The sequence below is a fragment of the Lepidochelys olivacea genome (genome assembly GCF_965140295.1).
Source record: "Lepidochelys olivacea isolate rLepOli2 genome assembly, chromosome: 5".
Classification (NCBI taxonomy): domain Eukaryota; kingdom Metazoa; phylum Chordata; order Testudines; family Cheloniidae; genus Lepidochelys; species Lepidochelys olivacea.
Window position 1 is genome coordinate 76305652 of NC_140415.1, and position 24312 is coordinate 76329963.

The 24312-nt window shown below is 39.2% G+C and overlaps 1 protein-coding gene and 1 long non-coding RNA gene across 2 annotated transcripts in view; one reads left to right on the forward strand and one right to left on the reverse strand.

The window, feature by feature from the left end:
* DMXL1 (Dmx like 1) overlaps nt 1-24312 on the forward strand; it is a 145815-nt gene that overhangs the window by 75566 nt on the left and 45937 nt on the right. The window contains exons 21-28 of the mRNA XM_084629263.1: nt 2405-2502; nt 3478-3643; nt 4683-4935; nt 6600-7690; nt 7981-8172; nt 14440-14516; nt 14712-14836; nt 15156-15404. Coding sequence (XP_084485389.1) covers nt 2405-2502; nt 3478-3643; nt 4683-4935; nt 6600-7690; nt 7981-8172; nt 14440-14516; nt 14712-14836; nt 15156-15404 — 2251 coding nt within the window. The remainder of the gene's footprint in view (nt 1-2404; nt 2503-3477; nt 3644-4682; nt 4936-6599; nt 7691-7980; nt 8173-14439; nt 14517-14711; nt 14837-15155; nt 15405-24312) is intronic.
* LOC311521130 overlaps nt 1-24312 on the reverse strand; it is a 127026-nt gene that overhangs the window by 41067 nt on the left and 61647 nt on the right. The gene's annotated exons all lie outside the window — the stretch shown is intronic.

A 24312-nucleotide genomic window follows, 5' to 3' on the forward strand; every position in this document is an offset into this window, starting at 1 on the left:
AGGAAACATGTTTTTTCTTTCACTTGCATGCCTGTGTATAATTATATTCTTGGTTTTTTTGTGAGTTTAACATTGATAGATAGTATGTTCAGGGCACCAAAGTGGTGCAGATACTTTTCTACAGTCTCTGCTTCCTCAGGACTGCAGGTGAAAAATACTAATGAGATGAGAAAGTAAGTCTGCTATCAGTGGGAAGCTCTGCAGGACACTTGAAGCTAGGGGCAGCACAGATTTGATGGAACTGTCTAAGAGGAAAATTGGTTTAGACCCTAGTATCACATTTCCTAACATTCTGTGCCCATAATTTTCATAATGGCTCCCATACCTTACAAGCTTTGTGTCAGTGAATGGTAAATATTGACACTTAGGTCTAAGACTACTGTGCTTATTTAACATTCTGTTTACATGAATAGTAGTGTTTCACACTGGTTTCAGGCTGTCTGCAGATTGAGGCAGGCAGCAGTGCATCAGTTTATATTTGGTTCACCATATGGACAGATATGAGGCCAGATCCTCAGTTTGTATAGAAGGGCATAGCTTCGTTGAAGCCAGTGAAGCTATGGAGATTCGCACCAAATGAGGGTCTGGTCCTTGATTATTGCTTTAGTGAAAGCTTAAATTATGTGTCACAAGTTGTAGTCATCTAGGAGAATGACTGGCTTTTGTTGCACTATAATCCAGCTCACCTTGACCTGACTGATTTGCTTCAGCACACTCTTAAACCCTTTCTATTGCCCTCAAATTTTAGTAAGTTAAACCATTTCCCTCAGAAGCCAACTGAAATTATTTTCATTTAATAGAAAAACTGGTAATTACAACTTTGCATGCATGTCCTCTCCCATCTTTTGAATGACGCTATCTACTGACTCAGTTTAGCCTGCTTGATATAGGAGGATCTGGTAACAACCAATATTGAGGAGATTCCATTAAAATCTATGAAGACCAAACATTATAGTAACAAGGGAAGTTTAGGAGATGCAAACCTCTACTATACAACATGAGCCAAACTTTGAGAGCTTTTAAAATGGACCTTCACAAATCTGCATTTGTACAAGCATATTTTGTGGGACTTCTTTGACAGGTGTATTGGAAATTTGGCCCACTATGATTTACTTGTCCTCGGGGTGGACAAAAATTGGTGATTTTTAAAAAAGGGGGGTTTTATTTAAATTGGCTTTTTTAAATTTAAATTAAATGCAGGTTTACTTTAAAAAAAAAAACCTATTTACATTTAAATTAGAAATTGACAAGCTGTTAAGACCTGAACTTCCCTTTTATAAAAAAAAAATGTAAATTAAAGACAAGAAATAATATTTAGTACATATTTGCTGCCAAGTTTTAAAGAAAGTCAGATCACTGAACTGGTGGAAGTCACTGGCTGAGCACTTAAAGCTTGTTTTCCTCTTCTAATCTGCACATAAAAACCAGGTATGAGAGGACAAGATCTCCTGGTTTTAAAATCTTGAAGGATATAGTATCAGAAATCTGTTCAATTCGCTAACTACTGATAGTATTTCCTTTGCTTAATAAATCAGTTAGAGAAACGTGCAAAACATGTTTTGGTAAACTTTTTTTTTGACATATCCAGCACACTTTTTATTTAATAAAAAACGGTTATAGTCCTGGTTTTGTGCATTTTAATGTAATTTGCATTTTCGTGCAAATAAGGTTTCGGTAAAAAATAATCACCGTCTGATAAAGAAGTGTAATGGATCATTCACCATTTTTCTGAAATGCAAAATCCAAAAATTAAGCCTTTGAATAAATGTATGTTAAATTATGTAATTGCTTAAGAAAGTAAGTGTGTGTGTGTGTGTGTGTGTGTGTGTGTGAGTGAGATGTATTCTGATTAGCAAAAGGAAGCACCAGCTTTAGTGTAAAGACTCTATATAGTTGCAAAATCAACATGTTTTAAATGTTACCAACCAATAAGAAACACCTTTCATTGGAAAATGACAAAAGTGCAAATGCAAAACACAATTAAAATAGATTTAAATCAAGGTTTCCTGCTTGCTGGTTTGTCGATTAAATGAGTCCATTCTGCTTTTCCTTTCCTGATGACTTAGAACTATTTTTCATAGCTATCAGAGTTTCTGCCCAAATGTTCAGTGCAAAAGAGTTAATGTAGACTAAGTAAACAAATATTTTTATTTACATAACTGACTTTTATCATAACCTGAAGTCAGTGTAACTTTGATTTGATGAGGAATTGGTTTTTGTTAATCGTAAGCAAAAAATATTCCTAAAATCAATTGATGGCAAAATTTGGCAAAATTGATCTTTGCCATGTATACCAGAACTACTTAAAATGAAACTATTTAACGACTAAATCAATTTAGGGAGAGTACTTTCAGATGACTTTTAAATTTGTCACAAATTTAACAAAAACACCATATATTCACAGGTAGCTAAGGCAGCTTTTCAACGAAACAACAATCCACTTGATGCAGCTATTTTTTACCTTGCAATGAAAAAGAAGGCTGTGATTTGGGGATTATACAGGTAGGAAACATGCAAGAAAACCGTTCTTTATAAATTCTAAGATTTGTATATATTTGCTCTTAAGTACAATTCCATATTGTCCCGTCCACTTGATAAAAAATAATTGGTTTCCTCTTTTATTCAAAAGCAATAAAAAAGTTCCAAAAATTCCTATTACTGGTATGTACATATACTACGGTAATCATAATGTGTTTTCTGAAGTGTCTGTTCATTTTTGTTTTTTACTGGATCTTGCCACACAAGTATTTTAGCCAAAAATGTTTAGATGCTCTTCAGTCTTTAAATCTCTGTATGTTTAAAAAGACTGCCTGGTTCATGTTCTTTCAGTCCTATAATTCAGAATTCAGTCTTCCTTTTAAATCTTCAATTTCAGCAGGATGTATTCATAATTCACACATTGTGGTATTTGAAAATGTGTTTGAGATTATTTTGATTAATCTTAAAATAGGTACAGTATATGCATTTTAATCCAGAATATATTTTAAAAATTGTACATTCAGGGCCTTAAGTGTGATACAAATTCCAAAACTGTACTGTACATGTGCAGTGACTAACTTACATGTTGTTAGATTACATATTAGTCAAGATTTGCAAAAGTGGATGGCTAAAGTTTAGTCTCTTAAATTTGTAGCAGCCTCATCCACTACTACACAACCCTGAGTCATTCCAGAGCACTATTCTGTGAGTGTACTGAATGAGGCCACGGGTCCCGAGGCAAAAATAGTATGTGATCATATAAATAAAGACTGTACCATAATGCTTATGCACAAGGGGGCTGAAATGAAGTCACATGGCATCCTTAATTCTGTCACTTCATAACTTTTGAGTGCTCAACTTTGAAACCTTGATGTTCTTTTAATGTAGGTTTTTGATGTAATATACTTTATTTTTAAGAACGGTCTTGGGACAAATGAACTTTTCCATGTTAAACAATACTAAACAAGTTTTTTCTCATCTATCTTGTTAAATCTGCAGGTCCCAAAAAGAAACTAAGATGACACAGTTCTTTGGAAACAATTTTACTGAAGATAGATGGCGTAAAGCAGCATTAAAGAATGCTTTTTCTTTATTAGGCAAACAGCGCTTTGAACATTCTGCAGCATTTTTCTTGTTGGCTGGTCACTTGAAGGATGCAGTTGAGGTAATAAAATAGTAGATTCTTCTATTTGTTTAAATAGTCCTGATTTTATGATGATTTTAGTCATTTCTAATAATTTTGTCTCCTACGTTTACAGATATCATCTTAAATAGGTTTACAGTGCATCTGAAATTTTATCATCTAGTGTGACACAACTGTTGGAAATGCTCTATATCTGTATCTTGTGATTACTGCACCTTTGGATCATTATTGAAAAGCTTCTCACACAGTGTAAAATTGTTTTTTTTTTATTTTTACTTTTTCATATCATTAATAAGGCTTTGATGCACAACTATTCCTGAACTTTGCACTTGGATTTAAAAATGTGTTTTGTTTTTATCATTTTTCACCTAATACTAAGTTAAAACTACAATTGATTTCTCAGTGATAGTAATGGTAGATAGTCTGTCCAATAACTGTTGCTTTTAGGCTTTCAGTGATCTATCATAAGGAAACCCAGGAGGTTGCTGGAACTGGGAGGGTCCTTGGGTGCTGCTGTAGTCTGGCTCCAGAGCATAGAGATCCCTTCACAAGGAAAAAAGCCACCTGGCTGAATAGTTAGAAGGGAGGTTGGTGGAAAGTGAGGGCATAGGGGTTTGTCTAGTATAGTTTATTGGACAGCATGGACAACTTGATGAAGTGTTGTGTGTACATCTCACTGGGTAGCTGAACTCTCCTGTGAATCAAAGGTACAATGTCATGTCAAAATTCTGCAAATGCTGTTATGACAATATCGTGTCAAGCACAGTTTGTCCAGCCAGATGCATCATGCTGGAAGATTGTAAGGAGGGTAAATTATATGCAGGAACTCTAAACCCTCCATACATTGCTGGGTCATACTTTGCTGTCATCATGTATTTGCAATTGGTGTCAGATTGTTTGCAGAATTGAGCAAAATGGACACTTTCAGTGAAATCATATTTCAGCAGGCTCATTTTACATTTTTGTCCTGTCATAAAATCATGTATTCTTGGTGGTGGACTTTTAACCTTAGGAGAAATTAACATTTAGTCTCTTAAAAAATGTTTGTTTTTTTAATTAGGTCTGCCTTGAAAAATTGGGTGACATTCAGCTGGCTCTTGTAATATCAAGGCTTTATGAGTCAGAGTTTGAAGTATCTAGCATGTATAAATCCATACTGCAGAAGAGAATTTTGGGAAGTGCCTTTCCTGGTAAGGAGAGCTCATCAAACATGCATTGTGACCCTTTTCTCCGAAGTATGGCTTTTTGGATTTTGGAAGATTATAGCAGGGCTCTTGATACTCTAATTAAGCAACCTGCTGGAAATGAAGAAGGTAAGAGTTTAAATATGTTAGCTATGAAATTAGTTGCTAGTATTTCTGCACTTAAATTTAGTCCACACTTTAAAGTCTGTTTTGACTTTAGTCGACTCCTGTAAAGCCAGAAAGATCACTTGATGCCTATTTTATTGCTTACCTTAATAAGTGGGGCAGAAAAAATACCTTTGCAGTTTATATGTTTGTAAAAATATGTTTGTATTGTTGACAACTATATACTGTAACCATAACGATGTGCATGAATGGGAAAAGAATGAATTTATTCACAATACCATTTAACATTGTGAACATGTCAGCTTGAATCAGTGTAACTGGAATTAGTCCATGACAAATCACTCTTAAATTTTAAAGAAGCACTAAAGTCTTGTTCTTGAGCTGTTTTTTGTAACAGCAATTGTAAAATGAAAATATAATCTAACTTAATTGGCCACATCTTTGTGACCCAGGAACGATTTTCCTGATTGCTGTAGAGTAGAGCTCCAGAGACATGATGATGATTCTTACGTTGTGTGGATAGTCTTGTCTTCTCAGGAAGTGTCTACCACAAGGACACAAATTGGAAAATTGTTTGGTGTGGTGGATTCATATGGACTCCTCTGAGTGCCCCATGTACACTGTGTGATAGCATTCATTGGTTTTAAATCTGTTGAAACTAACTAACTTCATACCTGTTAAATTTGTGGTCTTTTAAGTCCACTGTGAACTAGCTCAAGGTTAGACTACAGCCCAAGTCCAAAGGCTTTAGTCTAAGGAATTTCAAATGCACCAACACCCTAATGGTCACTGGTCAATGTCTTGATCCTGATGATGCTGTTGAAAGCACCTTTTGAACTAATTGTAAAAACACTATTCTAATGATTTCATTTCACAAAGTATTTCAGGTTGTAATGGCTGATAAAACTGCATACTAAGTTTTGTATAATTTTTATATATTTGTATTTTTTTATATTTTATGCATATATTTATATATAGATATAAATATAAAAATAATGTGAATATTATCGATGTAATTGCTTCTTTGTGTACTATAGTTGTCATAAAACTGTTTAACAACTTGTTTTAAGATGTGCTTTTGGGAGTTGTCTGTCTTGTGAGGGACAGGATGGATGAAAAACCACATCTACTTTATTTTTTCATTTTCGATGTTAACATGATCTTTGGTAAGACATACTGGAAACTAGAGTTTAAATTGTTCTCACAGTACAAAAATTACACACCTCCATCTGACAGTGGGCAGTGGAGGATTCTGTATACTTTTATAGACGGTACAAAAGTCTAGGATTCAGAGTTCTAAATTACTGTAGCCGAACTGATCTCACTGTATGAGAGTGTGTATGAAAAATTGAGTAATATTCCCTCCAAACTGTGGGCCCAATTCTGCTCTCATTCAAACTGCTCTACCATTCACTTTGACAGCAGTCAGATCTGGCAATGAATATGTGTTGCTGTACTTTGTCTAAAACCAGTTATTGCTCTTTACTGCTGAAAATTGAAGTGATGGTGAAAAGGGAGAAACAGCAAACTTAAAATTACATACCTGTCCTATATTAATTATATTGGTCATATAGATTTCTAATTAGTTTATGAGCTGGCAGAAGGTAAAGATTAACATTCAATATGAATTATTCTTCTGTGTTGTGATTTTTCTCGTTTCTTTACAGATGAAAATGGTGCCTCCCCAAGTTGTGACCCTTCAGTGTTCAACTTCTATAATTACCTAAGGACACATCCTCTCCTGCTGAGACGTCATTTTGGCTCTTCTGAAACCTCAACACGCATTTGCCTAACTATAGAAAATGGACTGGCAGACCAAATAAATTTAAGTGAGAGAAGATTGTTTTTCACTACAGCACATGCACATTTAAAAGTTGGCTGTCCCATGTTGGCTCTAGAAGTGTTATCAAAAATGCCAAAAGTGGTCAAGAAGTCAAAGCCTTTTTGGACAAATTCTAGTTTAATGGACACTAGTAAGGACTTCTCACCTTCTTCACCAATAAGGTTAGAGACTAAGGAAGATAAAGGTTCCATTGTTGATTTGGCACAACCAGTACTAAATGGTTTGGGATCCTCTTCAGATTGTTCATCAGACAAACAATCAAGCTCTGCTCTTTCTTTTGATTGGAGTCAACCAAGTCTAGTATTCCAAGATGAACCGTTGGAACTAAAGTGGGAAAGTGACAAAGATGAAGAAAGTGAAGATTCTTCTCTTGTAATGAAAGAGCTGAAACCTTTGCAGAAGATAAGTGAAAAGCTAGATGAAACTAGTTCTAACTACTCAGAGTCTTTCAGTGCGGTTGATGAAAATTATCTTTTAAATCCATCAGAAGATGTGATCTCAGCACAGTTAAAGTTTAGAGCATGCTTGAAGATTCTCACAGTAGAGCTTCGTACACTATCCACTGGTTATGAGGTAGATGGTGGGAAGCTGAGGTACCAGCTTTACCATTGGCTTGAAAGAGAAGTTGTAGCTCTTCAAAAAACCTGTGACTACAGTGCTGTAGTAGAGGAGGTACAACCTGGAATTAGCATGACTGTTGATGAAATTGCATTACGTGAAAACACTGACGAATTATCTGACCAACCAAAAGCCATGCTGCAGAGAGAAAGCTTTCAGAAAAGGCGACAATGGCTTCTAAAATACCAGTCACTCCTGAGGATGTTTCTTAGTTACTGTATACTTCATGGGTCTCATGGTGGGGGGTTGGCATCCGTGAGGATGGAACTGATTTTGCTTTTACAAGAATCTCAGCAGGTATGTGCTTTCATCCTGTTTCACAGGGCATGTTAAATACCATTGTCAGATATTAATTTTTTAAAAACATGTGCATTGTTAAACTTTTTTCTCTTCCATGTTTTAAAATTAAAAATGAATAACTGTGCTCTTACCTGTTGTTATATCCCAGTAATTATGTAGGAATTAATGCAAATATTTTCTAAATAATTTATCCTATCAATTGGATTTAAAGTTTTTAACTAGACAGTGTTAACCTAGTTCTTGTAAGAAGTTACAGCTGCTCAACTATAATTGTTTTTTTTTTAAAGGAACAGTCAATACAAACACTTCAGAGTCCTCTGCCAGAACAGAACTCTATACCTCTCCTATTTGCCTGCACAGCCAGTGCCAAAACAGTGGTGGCCAGTCCATTACTGAATCTCAGCAACCTGACTCATGATATATTACATGCAGTAATAAACCTTGATTCACCACCTCACCCAGATATCCAGAATAATAAGGTAAGTATTTTATTATAATAAGGTAAGCCTGTACGTTTTGCGTATTTGTACAGTTTGCTTAAAGCTAACAGATTCTTTGACAGCTTGGAAACATTTTATGTCTATAACTAAAATGAATGCAATGCATAGATACGTTCCCTATTCTTTGTACCTTTTTGATTAAAAATCACTAGATTACTGGAAATAAAATATTTCATTTTATTGATAGTGGGCAGCTACTGTGACGTACTTAAATGGGAGTTGAGGTAGATGAGCACCTCTCAGGATTGGGCCCTCGTGCGATGTCTGCAGAGGAGTACGAATTTTTGAAAGAGTAGTACAATATGCAGTTCTTCTTCGAGTACTTGCTTATATAGATTCCATTCTAGGTGTGTGCGAGCCCACGTGCACAGTCTTTGGAGGGTTTTGCCTTAGCGGAATCCATAGGGTCGGCTGTGGTGCCTCCTTGAGTACCGCACCTACGCACTGGTATATGGGCACCCGTCGACCCTACGCCCTCTCAGTTCCTTCTTAACACCCGTGAAAGGTGGTCAGAGGACCTTGTCTTGCAATTGCAAGAGCATTAGCAGTTCTTCAACAGCCCACTGTCTGTTGTCTTTGTACGTAGTTAGCCTTTAAGTTAAGTGTTGGGTAGTTTGGTAGTTAGACTCCCCGCTGGGACTTCACTGCGGAGGAGGGCGTAGTACCCCGTTCCCCCAGCTTCAAACCATGCTCATCATGCAACAGGCCGATGCCTATTAGTGACCCCCATGACACGTCTCTGAAGTGCTTGGGGGAGTCCAATAGAAAGGAGAAGTGTAGAATCTGTAAGAACTTTCGCCCTTGAACCCAAAAGGAGCGGGATATCTGCCTGAGGGCCCTCCTCATGGAGGCTGCTCTTCGTCCTGCCTCAGAGTCCTCCCGCTCGGATCCCACACTGAGCACCTCGGCATCCATGCGGAGCGCACTGCCAGCACCAGGCTCCGCCTGGCACCAATCCCCCTCACCAGTGCTGAAGAAATGGCAAAAGAAGAAAAGCCCCCCGGCACTGGAAGAGAAAGGGGCCTCAGGCAAAGGACCTATGTCAGGCCATGTGCCCGCCCCAGGGCTTCACGGAGCTACCACTGAGTTCTGACCCCTCAGCCCGGCCAGCGATCCATCTCCGACTCCCAGGAGCAGCAGGGGATCCCAGCTTCTCCTAGGGCCCTCATTGCCTGATGCGGCCCGGGCAGCTAAAGAACAGTCTGGCCAAGTGCAGGACTCAGCTAAGTCCCTAACAGCTAAGGGCAAGTCGGTCATGGAGCGGTGCCGTAGGGCAGTGGAGCATCCTCGGTCCCCGGACCACAGGCGTAGACCCCCGTCTTCGTGGCCTAGGACCTTCCTGGCACTGCCTTCCCATCTCTGGCTAGAAGACCCAGGTCCCCCATGCTACGCTCTCCCCCTATGACACATGGGACACTGGAATCAAGGCCCTGGTCCCCGTACTACTGGTACCGGCGAGCTTCCCGTCAAAGATAGCCATGGCACAAGTCACCCTCACCCAGACGGTCTCCCAGATGTCGGTCCCCACTGAGGCGGGATTGCTCCCAGTCATGGGACTGGTCTCCATCCCCCCAAGCCTCCTCCCCCCGCCCCCATACCACTCATTGGGCAGGCACCGATCCTCACCTTCATCTCGCTGGTCGCTGACCAGAGTCAGTTGGCAGACTCAGACCTCGAAGGCTCCGCCCTGGTCACCAGGAGGGCAATGGTCAAACTCAGACCAGGAGATCAGCCCCTCGCCAAAGAGGGGTGATTTGCCACTGACCCACAAAGCTGGCACGGTGCCTGCAGCAATGGCATGGCAACAGGGACGATGGCCTGCTCAATGGCCATACTGGAACCTGTGGGGCATTCCTGTAATGCTGGTCCCGTATTCCCACCAGTCCTCCCTGGCAGCCTTGGACAAACCATCCATGTCACCGGGGTTGGAACATGGTACCAAATCTGACAGGGGGCAGCGCACTGGACTCCAGCTCCTAAGAAGCCATCTCCGGAGAAAGAAGGAGAACCCGCCCCTCCTTCGTCGTTGTCGTCTCCAGACGAAGTGGTGGCAGGTCCCTCCCAAACGGGCAGCCCCCCAACAAATTCCAGGAGAACCAGGCCCTCCTTAAGAGGGTGGCTACCAACTTGAACTTACAAGTTGAGGAGGTTGTGGAGGAGTTTGATGACCTCTTTAACATTATATCCTCTTCCACACCAGCCCGGGTCACCCTGCCTGTCCACCCAGGGGTCCTGAAGATTGCCAAATCACTGTGGCAAACCCCCTCTTTAATTCCGCCTACTTCTAAGAAGGCATAAAAGAAGTACTACGTTCCTGCAAAAGGGTTCAAATATTTGTACGCACACCCACCAGTAACATCACTGGTCGTGTCCGCTGTTAATGAAAGGGAGAAGCATGGCCAATCAGTGGCACGCTGAAAAACAAAGATGCCAAGAGACTGGACTTATTTGGCAGACAGATTTGACAGCCTGAAATTTTGGGTGTCTAACCACCAGGCCCTGTTAGGCAGGTACAATTTTAACCTGTGGGACTTCCTTAGCAAATTCAAGGAGGCCCTCCCGTAGGACTGGGCCCAGGAGTTTGCTGCTTTGGTGGATGAAGGCACAGCTGTGGCAAGGGGAGCCCTTCAGATGGCCTGGGATGCAACTGACTCAGCAGCCAGGGTGGTCACCTCTGCAGCGGCCATGAGGAACAGCTCCTGGTTGTAGTCCTCTGGGTTTTCTCAGGAGATGCAGGCCACTATACAGGACCTCCCGTTTGTGGGGACGGGACTCTTCTATGAGCTCACGGACTTGACACTCCATGGCCTTAAAGATTCCCATGCCACCCTCCGCTCCTTGGGCCTCCATACTCCTTAGCAGGCCAAGAAGCCATTCTGCCCTCTGCTTCCTCCGCAGTCTAGGTCCTGCGGGACTCCCCGGCGGGGCACCTACTGGAACAAGGATAGAGACAAGGGGTCTAAGTGTGACACGTGTCGTCTTCCCATTCATCTGCTCAGCCTGGCCTTTCCAGAAACCCAGGAGGCCAGAAGCCATCATTTTGAGGGTGCACTTGAGGATGACATCCCAGTCACCTCACAGGATCTACCCTCCCACTCTTTCCTCAGCCACCTCTGCCCCTTCTGGTCAGCCTGGTCTGGGCTGACCTCGGACTGTTGGGTGCTCCAAGTAATACCCTCAAGTTACACCCTGCTCAGTTGTACACCTCTCCCCTCCCCCCCCGTTGCTGTTAATTTACAGGGTCCTCATGAAGATCAAGCAGGACAGGGCGAAGGTGATCCTCATAGTGCCAGCTGGGCTGTGCCAGCACTGGTTCAGCATGTTGCTGGGCCTCTCAGTGGCTGCTCCGTTACAGCTACCACTCAGGCTGGACCTGCTGTCACAAAACCACGGCAGTCTTCTGCATCTGAACCTAGCAGCGCTGCACCTGGCGGCTTGGCTGCTGCATGGTTAAATGCAGAGGAGCAGGAATGCTCGGCTGGTGTCCAGCAGGTCCCGTTGGGCAGCAGAAAGTCCTCCACTAGAGCGACGTACCTGTCCAAATGGAAGTGGTTCACTTGTTGGATCTCGGATAAAGGCATTCGGCCCTAGAGGTCTCGCTGCAGTTAATCCTGGACTGTCTTCTGCAACTCAAGCTCCCAAGGCCTGTCCATTTCATCTATCAAGGTCCACTTGGCTGCTATCTCTGCCTTCCATCCGCTGCTCCAGGGTAGATCGGTTTTCGCCCAGGACGTGACTGCCAGGTTCCTCAAGCACCTCTACCCGCACACCAGGGAACCCGTCCCTCTGTGGGACTTGAATCTTGTTCTGTCGCAAGTCCTAGGGCCTCCCTTCGAGCCACTGGCTTCCAGATCTCTCCTGTCCTTTCCTGGAAGGTTGTGTTCTTGGTTGCAATAACATTTGCCCGCTGGGTCTCTGAGATTAGGACGCTTACCTCTATACAGTTTTTTACAAAGACGGTCCAGTTGTGGCTTCACCCGGCTTTCCTGCCAAAGGTGGTCTCACAGTTTCATACGGGCCAGGACCTTTACTAACCTGTCTTTTTTTCAAAACTGCATATGTCGGAGGAGGAGAATAGGTTGCATTCCCAAGACATCAGGAGGGTGCAAGCCTTCTACATTGAAAGGACCAAGCCATTCCACAGGTCGACACAATTGTTCATCGTGTTGGCCTACAGGATGAAAAGTCATCCAATGTCTGCTCAAATAATTTTTTCTTGGATCACTGCCTGCATTCGCTGCTGCTACAATCGGGCACAGGTGCTATCTTCGACAATTTGTCACCACCCACTCAACCAGGGCACAAGCCTCTTTGGCAGCTTTCCTAGCTCAAGTGCCTATCCAGGACATTTGTAGGGTAGCCAACTGATCATCCAGCCGCACATTCACGTCCCATTACGCACTTATCCAGCAGGCCCGGGACGATGCTGGCTTCAGTAGAGCAGTACTGCAAGCCACTAGACTGTGAACTCCGAGTTCACCTCCACTGATACTGCTTGTGAGTCACCTAGAATGGAATCGACGTGAGCAAGCACTCGAAGAAAAACCGGTTACCTATACTTCGTAACTGTTGTTCTTAGAGATGTGTTGCTCATGTCCATTTCATTACCCTCCCTCCTACCCCTCTGTCAGAGTTGCCGGCAAGAAGGAACTGAGAGGGCGTAGGCCTATATACCAGCACATGGGTGCGGCACTCAAGGGGGCACCACAGCTGACCCTACAGTTACCATTAAGGCAAAAATCTCCGACAACTGTGCACATGGGTACGCACAGTGGACTCTAGAATGGACTGGAGATGAGCAACCCATCTCGAAGAACAACCGTTACAAAAGATAACTTTTTTCTTTCGTTTTTGTACTATTTTGAATGAATCAAGAGTTCCTGATACTTCAGTATAAAATCTTATTTTGTATTAACTTTCTTCCCTGCTTCTATTTAAATAAAGCTGATAACTTGACAATTAATAAAAAATAAAAAATAACAAGCCCTGTAATTACTGCTTAAAAATTACAAAACATCTATGACATGAAGCAGTGCATCTTTATGCAATGATAAAATATTTCCCAAAAAACATTTTCTTTTTCTTTGCAAGATTCCCTCCTTAGTTGCTTTTGAATAAAAATTAAATTTAATATTTTCCAGGGTACTGGGCAGTGATTATCTAAGAAGCTTACGAGTGTTAGGCACCAACTCCCATTTACTTTCAATGGGAACTAGGCACGTAAATCTTCTGGGCACCTTTGGAAAATCCCAGCCTCATATCTTAAAATTATTATCCTATGGGATAATGTACAAGATGTTTATATGAAGGATAGTATTTGTGTAACTTAATTAACTGATGCTTTTATCAAAGAATAAATTAAGAAATCCCTTTTTTTTTTCTTCCCCTACCCCCGTCGTTAATTTACTTTGAGACAGAATATAAAATGTGTGTGTGCTAGGACAACAATGAGCCTGTTCAATGCAATCCATAATAAACTGTGTGTATGTGGCTTAGGGCTGCAGCAAAGATCAGTCCAAAAAAACTAAATGTCACTGCAGTTCTTTATTCAAGAGCTCCAATCTGAGGCAACTGTCAAGAGGCAGCATACTAACAAGCTTGATTGTAATTCTTTCTAGTTGATTGTGCAATATGCTTAATTGTAATATGCTTTCCAATCTGGTTCTTCCTTAAAACTTGGTTATGTGTTTATATGCATGATTTTAGTGGAATCTACTTTGTGAAGTTCCGTAAATACTAGAAACTCAAACTACTCTTGGCTAATAGGCATTTGGCAATGCAATGTTCTTGCTTTTTTTTATTTAGAAATCAATTCTACAAACACTTCAATGTATGTATAACTTGCTCATCTGTGTAGCCCCGTTTCCTTCAAAACTTGTGTTTTCAGGATTGGACTTTCTAATTCACTGTGGGTCCCCCCAGTCAGTATTGTAAATTAGCAAAATTCAGCTGTAATGGAATAGCTAAATTTGCTTTCTGATCTGTTAGAAATATATCACCTGTTTCTGTTTAAATACATTATATTAAAAGTTGCTGCCAGATATAACTCCATTATTGGTCACTTTCTTGTTTGGCATAGAAGGTGACATAAACATAGTATCAGAGACTTCCATTCAGGACTAGGCATACAATTTTTGTCGCATTCATGGTGGTTTTGGCCTCTTGAAGTATTTTAATGAATGAGAGTAACCTATACAAATGTTCAATTTGTAGTGTAATCTGTACTGTAAATACTTTGTCTTCCAGATACATGTAATGCATACCTTAGCAGCATCACTCTCTGCCTGCATCTACCAGTGCCTTTGTGGTGGCCACAGCTACAGGTAAAGAACTATAAAAAAGCAGACTTTGGAGCACAGCCAGGGCATTAGCTCACTATACTAACAGTTTGATGTATAAACAGTGCACCTAAAAACTGTCTGTGTAGCTCTGTCATCTTGTGAGTACTGTGTATTAGCCAATTGTAAACAGAATTGCAGTGTTTTATATAAACATAGCTGCTTGTTTCTTTTCCACAGTTCATTACAAGCAAACCAGTTTACTGGAACAGTATACCAGACACTGCTGCTTACTCAGCGACATACTCTAAGAACAAGCTTAGATGAAACTGTAACTCCCAATACGTCTCCAGCTCTGTGGCCAGGTATCTAGTAATTGTAATTTTGAGTGCTTGACTTGAAAGTTGTAAAGTTCTTTTAACGTAGCTTTTTACTTATGTTTGAGTAGATTATTGGACTACTGATTAATGACGTGTTTAATACACTAACCTGTAAAACGGTGCTAAAATGCAAAAGCTAAGTACATTTTATTTCCTTCTGGAGTCTTTTAATATAACTTTAATTATTCTTTAATGTCTGCATTTTGTCCTCCAAATAAGTAAAAGGATTCATACATTTGATTATATCATGCATCTTTGATTATAGACAAGATAGTATTTACCTCCTATTATTTTTATATTTTAGGAATAACAGCTCTGATACGTCTTTTGAATTCTGCTGGCGAGGAAGCCCAGCCAGGACTCACAGTTTTACTTTGCGAAATTCTAACAGCAGTCTACCTTAGTCTCTTCATTCATGGTCTAGCAACGCATTCCAGCAGTGAATTGTATAGAATTATGGCCCATCCTTTTAATGACAAAATGTGGTCTGCTGTCTTTGGTGGAGGAGCTCATATTCCTAGCAGAGGACAGATGCAACAGACAACAAAAACTGGTTAGCTTACGCTTTTTTTTTTATTTACCTGTCTTTTAGGGATTTTTTAAATATTTCTGAAAAAAACTTCTTAATTACCACACAAAATAGCTTGTCTTGAGTAGAAATTCATTGGGTACCTTACTCTAGTTCATGTTCAAAGCAATGTTTAAAAAGACAATACAGTAAATTGCTCTAACGCTTAGTGGAGCTGTTGTTCTATAGAATAAAATACAAGAGGGGAGTGAATGGTAATGACATGCACTTCTGTGAATTTTTAATCCTATAAAAGCAGATTTAGGGTTAATCTTTTATACTGCTTCTTTTTCAGTTATGCCAGAGTGTAGAAAATAGAATATTAAAAATGGTTCTTGCAGAGCTCCGCTTTTGACTCTCTCCTGACACAGTAGCCTTATCTATGTTCCTTTACTGCAAGTACAGTGTATGTTTTCTCTCTTTGGCAGGTAGGCACTTCTCTATGCCTAGCCCACACCAGGTAGTAGTGTTCTCTGTGGAATGCGTGGGGTTTTCCAAATCCCTTGCTGCCATCAGTACTCATAGTCCTACCAAACATGCAGGCAAGATATTAGCTTTAGTATTTAGGTCTGTAAAAACAGTTTGCATATATAGAAATAAAACAGGTGAAGAAAAATTTCTGATCGCAAGCCATGAGCCTGAATTTAAGAACTGATCAGCATTTTTTTTGTTTCACCCGCAATTGGATTACAAGTCAAAAAAATTGACACATTTGTAGCATTTTTGCTATGCTTCAATTTAAACCAATTTTAAATATAAAAATAACATTGCTCAAACCATGGTTTGGCATCATCAGAAGTGTTTCAAATCCTAGTTTATGGAGGCTGCTTGTTTTGCATCAAATGGATATATGGGCAATGATGACTGTGGATTTCTAAGTGTTCATCCAAGACACCAAAAGTGACAATTTCTCACTTTTTGTATACTTAAAATATTTTTAGTAACTAGAGAGAATCCTTTAGAATAGCAAACAAATAATGAATATTGTAAATACATGAATTCTAAATTGTCCTGAGATCGATTGATTTCTTTGTTTAAAATACATTTTTCTTTAGTGCAAATTATTAGTTTATCGATACAGAGTTTAGGATAATTTTAAACATGATATTCATGTAAATGCCTTGATAAAGAGAACTTTATATAAATGTAAATATACATATTTTAGTGAGTTATTACTGCAGAATTAATATCCACTTTTGTGTAGTTCTAGATGTGTCACAGACCTTGGAACCTGTGTAAATCTAGAAATTTAACTCTGTTTTTGATTAAATCTAATAAATTTGCATTTTGTATGCATTTCATAAGACATGTATTTATTAGAATAGTTAGGCTCAGGAGTTTTGGGATCAGGATTTGGCGTTCTAATCCTGCATCTGACCATTGTTTCTCTGCAGCGCTGTCTTAAGACATTGGGCTTGTTTGACAGTTTCAGCCTTTCTAAAATGGGGACATACAACTTGACATAAATGGCTTGTTAGGAGGCTTTACTCAGAAGTTTACAAAAAGATTCTAGTTATTATAGGTTCATAGATATTTAGGTCAGAAGGGACCATTATGATCATCTAGTCTGACCTCCTGCACAACGCAGGCCACAGAATTTCACCCACCACTCCTGCAAAAAACCTCACACCTATATCTGTGCTATTGAAGTCCTCAAATCGTAGTTTAAAGACTTCAAGGAGCAGAGAATCCTCCAGCAAGTGACCTTGCCCCATGGTACAGAGGAAGGCGAAAAACCTCCAGGGCCTCTTCCAATCTGCCCTGGAGCAAAATTCCTTCCCGACCCCAAATATGGCGATCAGTTAAACCCTGAGCATATGGGCAAGATTCATCAGCCAGATACTACAGAAAATTCTTTCCTGGGTAACTCGGATACCACCCCATCTAATATCCCATCACAGGCCATTGGGCCTATTTACCATGAATATTTAATTACCAAAACCATGTTATCCCATCATACCATCTCCTCCATAAACTTATCGAGTTTAATCTTAAAGCCAGATAGATCTTTTGCCCCCACTGCTTCCCTTGGAATGCTATTCCAAAACTTCACTCCTCTGATGGTTAGGAACCTTCGTCTAATTTCTAGTCTAAATTTCCTGGTGGTCAGTTTATATCCATTTGTTCTTGTGTCCAGATTGGTACTGAGCTTAAATAATTCCTCTCCCTCTCTGGTATTTATCCCTCTGATATATTTATAGAGAGCAATCATATCTCCCCTCAACCTTCTTTTAGTTAGGCTAAACAAGCCAAGCTCCTCGAGTCTCCTTTCATAAGACAAGTTTTCCATTCCTCGGATCATCTTAATAGCCCTTCTCTGTACCTGTTCCAGTTTGAATTCATCCTTCTTAAACATGGGAGACCAGAACTGCACACAGTATTCCAGGTGTCACCTGTGCCTTGTATAACGGTACTAAAACCTCCTTATCCCTACTGGAAATACCTCTCCTGATGCATCCCAAGACTGCATTAGCTTTTTTCACGGCCATATCGCATTGGCAGCTCATAGTCATCCTATGATCAACCAATACTTCAGAGTTCTTTTCCTCCTCCGTTACTTCTAATTGATGTGTCCCTAGCTTATAACTAAAATTCTTGTTGTTAATCCCTAAATGCATGACCGTACACTTCTCACTATTAAATTTCATCCTATTCCTATTACTCCAGTTTACAAGGTCATCCAGATCCTCCTGTAGGATATCCCTGTCCTTCTCTAAATTGGCAATACCTCCCAGCTTTGTATCATCCGCAAACTTTATTAGCACACTCCCACTTTTTGTGCCAAGGTCAGTAATAAAAAGATTGAATAAGATTGGTTCGAAAACCGATTCTTGAGGAACTCCACTGGTAACTTCCCTCCAGCCTGACAGTTCACCTTTCAGTGGGACCCATTGTAGTCTCCCTGTTAACCATTTCCTTATCCACCTTTCAATTTTCATATTGATCCCCATCTTATCCAATTTAACTAATAATTCCCCATGTGGCACGGTATCAAATGCCTTACTTAAATGGGACAAAATACAACATGGTTTTACAAAAGGTAGATCGTGCCAAACCAACCTGATCTCCTTCTTTGAGAAAGTAACAGATTTTTTAGACAAAGGAAACGCAGTGGATCTAATTTACCTCGATTTTTTTTAGTTATTAGGGTATTTATAAATATATATATATATATATATATATATATTTTTAGTTACTACAACTGTTACTTTTTTTGTTCATTCCTTTAAAGTTGACTTAAAGGAAATTAAAATTGGCTTATTCTTCTAATTTTGTTTTTGTTTGACATATGAAGATGTTCTGAAAGGTGATAAAGTTAGGGTTTTTTACTGCTTGGTTTTTACCTTGGAAGTTCAGAGCTTTTTTTTACCCTGGAAGGCTCTTGTCTAGTGATTTGGAAAACTAGTACAGTTATGATATTACAGAAGTCATAAGGCAAAAACAAAAAATCCAGAAACTGTTCTGAAAAAAATCATACATAGTATAGTGATACCAAAAAAAATGGCACAAGTCCAATTTCTAAAAATCCTTTGCAGATGACTGAAATACTACATGCTTAAATAACAGTTGTGTGTAGGGGAAGAAGAAAACAAAGAAATGAAGCACAAAGTCCTGCTAAAATTGTGGGAGTCAAAAGGGAGATATAGGGGGAAGCGACGTCTGAGTTGGGAATACTAGCTATCTCCATCATCTGATCTCTCCAGCATCCAGTGACACATTAGTCATCCCACTTTATCCAGTCACTACTGACTCCCATTCAGCTTTCCTTCTGGACTGTTCGGTAACTTTCAAATATATTGCCCAATAATTCTGCCTGTCTTTTTTTCCTCCTCATTTCCCTTTTATGTTTTATGTTAAGTTTTCACTCACAGATTGAACTTAAAGACTAATGTTTCCAGTATTTAAAAAAAAAAAAAAAAAATTTCAGGTATGCATGTAAATACTTCATAATGGCATACTAGTTAAAAAATGAAATACCTGATAAACACCTGCGTTATTTTTCTGGAAGTGTTTTTTTTTCAGAACCCTGTCAACATTTTCGTTCCCACAAATTAAGGATGTCAAAAGATGCTTTCTTATCTCATGGGGAGAGTTGCGGTAATGGGAGAACTCGTTCTTTAAGGTTAGATTGTGTCCACATGAGCATCACTCAGCATCAAACTTTAAGCTTCATCTTGGTTCCTCTGTGCCATCCAGAGTTCATAAAGAAATCAGACGTCCAAAAAGACTTCTGATCCTCTGAGAAATGTGGAGTATGCATTTTTCTTTGATATTTGTTCAGATATTTGTCTGACTTTGGGCATTTGTCTGAATGTGGATACTGAGCTCCCCATAAGTTGAGTTCAATATCTTCTATGCCCAAAACATGTATCTTTGTGGAACATACTTAAGCTGATGTGAGGAAAGTTTTTTCAAGTGTTGCTTAAAATCTCAGAGCTAGTGACAGAAATAAATGTGTAGTTTTAATGTCAGTTACATTTTAAAACAAATTTTAAAGTTTGTTTTGTTCATTTGCCAAGACTAACCGTTCAAAATTCAGATTCCCTTGGAATAGTTTACACCCCAAGCACATAAAGCAGCATCCTTGCACTGCATTAGGTGTTTTGAATATCACTTTTCGCAAGGAAATAGACTCCTTAATTCTATTAAGTAAAGATGGAACATATTTTTCAAATATTATTTTTGAGACACACTTAATTTAAGTTTACATATTTTGGCAGCCTTGTAAAATGTTTCCATCTCCCCTGGGAATTGTTATTTTATGTATATAAAGTATTAGTCTTTCCGTTATCCATCATGATAAAACGGTAGGTGAAAAGATACGATACATTTCCAGGACCATTTGGAGAGTTTCAGTCTAGTTTCCTGAATAATTTCTGATTCAATTTTCTGATTGAATTCTGTGCAACTTACATAGAGAAATAAGAATTTCTCCATAATAAGAGTTCTGCAGAACAATTTTGATACTCGCTTTTGTTTTATAACAGTTAGAAATCCATACTTCATTTCATGTGCTCAGTTGCTTTTGAGTATTACTGTAAATGAAAAACAAGAATTTTCTCAAATCAAGTCTTTTGTAGGAATGATTTTTAACATTCATTCAAATAGTCATTTTGAACTTCAGATTACAAGTAAAATGTTTTTTTAAATTGCTTGTCTCCACAAATAAGGAATGATAATGAAAATGTTGCTGTTTGCGGTAAGCATGATAGCATTTGGATTGAACACTGAGTGCTAGTGAAATTCTGAGTAGCTTGAAAATGCTTGGTTGATAATTTTCTTTTATTGAGCATTTTTAAAACCTTTTAAAGACAGATCTGTGATCCCAGATACCTGTCCATCTTGTCTTGTAGACTAAATGGAGCCACTTCACTATTATTCATCAGGGTTTACTTTTTCCATCAGTTCTCAAATGTTGTGTGACATACCAGAAGAGGAACTAACACTTCAAAACCAGAAAATATTTTTAACATTAAAACGATTCCATTAGCTTATCACTGAACCACAAAACTTGAATTCATCATTGTTCTCAGAAAACTTTTCAAGAAACTTTGGAAAGTTAAGGTAGTTGGAAAGGAATGTGAGTACCTCCTTTGCTACCCATTTATGGGGAAAATGAAAAACGTTATTGTCCTTTGTTGTGGCTGTCTTTTGCTCCACAACCACAAGATTTCAGAGAACCAGGTTCCTCATCAAGCTGTTGCAACCCACACTATAATGCCAGATTTGCCATCCCTTTGGACCTAATGCCTGTGTATGAAGCAAGTGCGCATGCACACCAGGAATACCAAAACCACTGTCATGAAACACTATCTGAATTTCTAATAAATTACTTCAATTGAACCTTGTGGTTTGCCCCACCACCCCTTTCCGTGTTGTAGCTTGCAAGGCAAGTCGAGGGTGTTTAAGATCCTAATATTTAAAGCTCCCAGACCACTTCAGATACTGGAACTTTTAACAACTTTCATTTTGTTGAGACCAACCATATTGGTGGAGTTGGGAGGGAGGAGAGTGGAAGAATGGAAAGAGAAGAGTAGGGACTAAATGGGGAGGAGTGCCTGCCAGTAGCTGAAGTCGGTTACCAGAACTTGGAGAGTAGTGCATGAATGACCTGTAGAACCACAAGGCTGGGTTTGAGATAGACTGCTCAAGGATTGACCATTAGAGCAAACCCATGTTGATTGTCTGCACGGTGTTAGTAAAACTGATATGTATAATAAGATGAACACGGAGTATGGTTCCCAGCTTCCTTCTTAAGGTGAACTTGAGATTTCATAAGGTTCAGTTCATTCATTTTTCCTCTTCTAAGTCCCTCAAGCACTTTGTGGACATTATGTGCTATGGCCACAGAAACCAGGAGTTTTGGCAGTCTGATTTCCTCTTCCTGCTTTTGGGTGGGGAAAGACATCTTCTGTCATACTCAAGTGGCTACGTACTTTCTTCTTGTAAATATGCTTTGCAGAAGGACTGCGTGTGGTGGGGGCAAGAGGCTGCCTTCTGAAAGTCATACCTTTTTCTGTCCGTCTCCATGTCTTGGGCAGATGGGTTGTCTTCTGGATAGCAAAATGGTAATCGATGAACATTTTTTCTTTGTGTTACGGGACCGATGACAACACATACCAGACAATGTCCTCTAAATTCCCATGTAAATTAATCCAACTCTTGTTTGTGCTGCGTGTTGCCAGGCATAGCCCAGATTCCCGATGGGGGTGGGCTGGAGAGGGACTCTGTGGGAGCTGCTGAGGAAAGGAGAATTTTGGTTTTAATTTGTAAATTCACTTTTTGCAAAAGAGAAAACCAGTCTAAGGGTCCCAGCCAGGTAATGCTGTTCAATTTTATAGTCTTGATTGTTTTGAGGGAATGGGGTCTCTGGCTAAAAAGGAGACTCTAGCAAGAAAGGGAAGTACTACAGGAAGTTGCTTAGTGGTAAATAAGGAATGGGACTTCTTGAGTCAGAAAAAAGAGGAACAGAGGTCCAAATTTCAGCTGTCTGAGTGGTAAATTTACAAGGTAAGAGCAAAATCCTTTGTTTTTCCAGAAATAATAGTAGCTATTTTCGAAGGTTGGTGTTCAGCCAGACAAAAGTATTTTGAGGTACCATTGATTTTACACTGGGCAGCATGTTGCCAAACTGGAAACCATCCCTGTACCAATGCATGGTACTCCATTGTCGTCACATTTTACTGTAACTTCTATACTGTCATCTAAAGTAGGACATCTGGATTCACAGACTGTTTTTTTTTTTTAATCTGCCTCCTATTTTAAATTTGCCTGCTTTTAAAAAAATTGTAATTTTTTTTTTTACTCCTAAAAAGTGCCATTTGCTAATTTGTATCAGTGTTGTAAATTTAATGTATTGGGAATGAAGATGCATTTTCTCAGATTCTGAGTATATTAAGATTAAGTTCAAAATCACAATCTCAAATTTCTTTTAAATTGATAAACTTTGTCTTGTAGCTAACTATACACATTAAATTTGACTTTACTGTTAAAGGTAGCTAATGATTTAAGATCCTAAATGGTATGTAATCAAGAGAGAGAAGGTGGATGAGGTAATACCTTTTATTGGACCAACTTCTATTGGTGAGAGACAAGCTTTCATAACCTACCACATACGGATTTTTAAAAAAATATGCTTATGAACTCAAAGGATTATCAAATGATTGTTTCAGAATGTGCAAAAGTAGGTCACACATGGTATATGTGTCAAGCCACTTATATTAGTTAAAACTCATTCTAAATTCAGCTCTCTAAAGTATCAGACGAGTGACCAAGGGCTAGCTGGCAAAATGCTAGAGGAAAATACCACCACAGGTTATCAGAAATAGCAACTGATAATATAGTAATTGATTTTTGAAATACACTTTTAAAAAAAACTTACAAATTTGTTTATTTCTGTATCTCAGAATAGTTTTCTTTTTCTGCTTCATTTAAACATTGGAGTAAGTTTCATTTTTTGTGCCGAAGCTAAAATTACATATTGAATGATGCACGTGCATGCTATTTGAGTTGGCTGATAATCTTTAAACAACAAAATATGAAACATTGTATTACAGCATATAGATTTGCATCATTAATTCAGGTAAGTGAATTCTAAACAGTATCCGTAAGGGGAAATATGTTTCTGCTTAGCCACACTGTTCTGTTGTAGCAATGTGGTGACAGAATATGCACAGTTCAAAAGTAGCTATCTTAGGTTCAACATGAAGTCTAGTTTTCCGCTTGTAGCAGATGCTGAGTTAAACATACATTACAGTTTCGTTTGTAAAGCATATCACAATAGAAACAACCCCTTCCTGTTTTCACATGATCATTGGATTCTGACGGTTTTCAGTAGGAACTTTCCATGTTTTGTTTTATGCCTGAAAGTGTATTTCCTTTTTTGGAAGTGGGAGTGAAATCCCTTCAGCCTCTTCGAATTTTGTAAGTTAAAAATTGTTCCCATTTAAAAAAAACAAAAAACTAAACCACTCTTAAGACAGGACTGTAGCAAAAAATAGCTTAAGCTTGAAACTTGGAACAGACAGTACTCCTTTCAGAGCTTAGTGCCTTTTGATTGGATTGAAAAAATCTAGTTTTGATTAACCAAAGTTATGAACGTTTGAAAATGTAGAATAAAATAAAATGAAAATGCATAGTAGAAAATTCCCTTGTCGTAAAATGAGCTCTGCTCATAATTATAAACATTTTTCTTCAAGTGATTGCATATGTGCTTTGTACTAGGTGTATGTATGTCTCATGCACTGATGCCAGAGTTTTCCCTCGTGGTTCCCATGCAGGCGGCCGTACATGTCTCTTGTGTCTCGCGCCAGGTGTACAAAGGATGGAGGGTCTTCCCCATTCTTCAGTTCCTTCTTACCGTTGGTGGCCAGAACTTGATGTTTGCTCATTC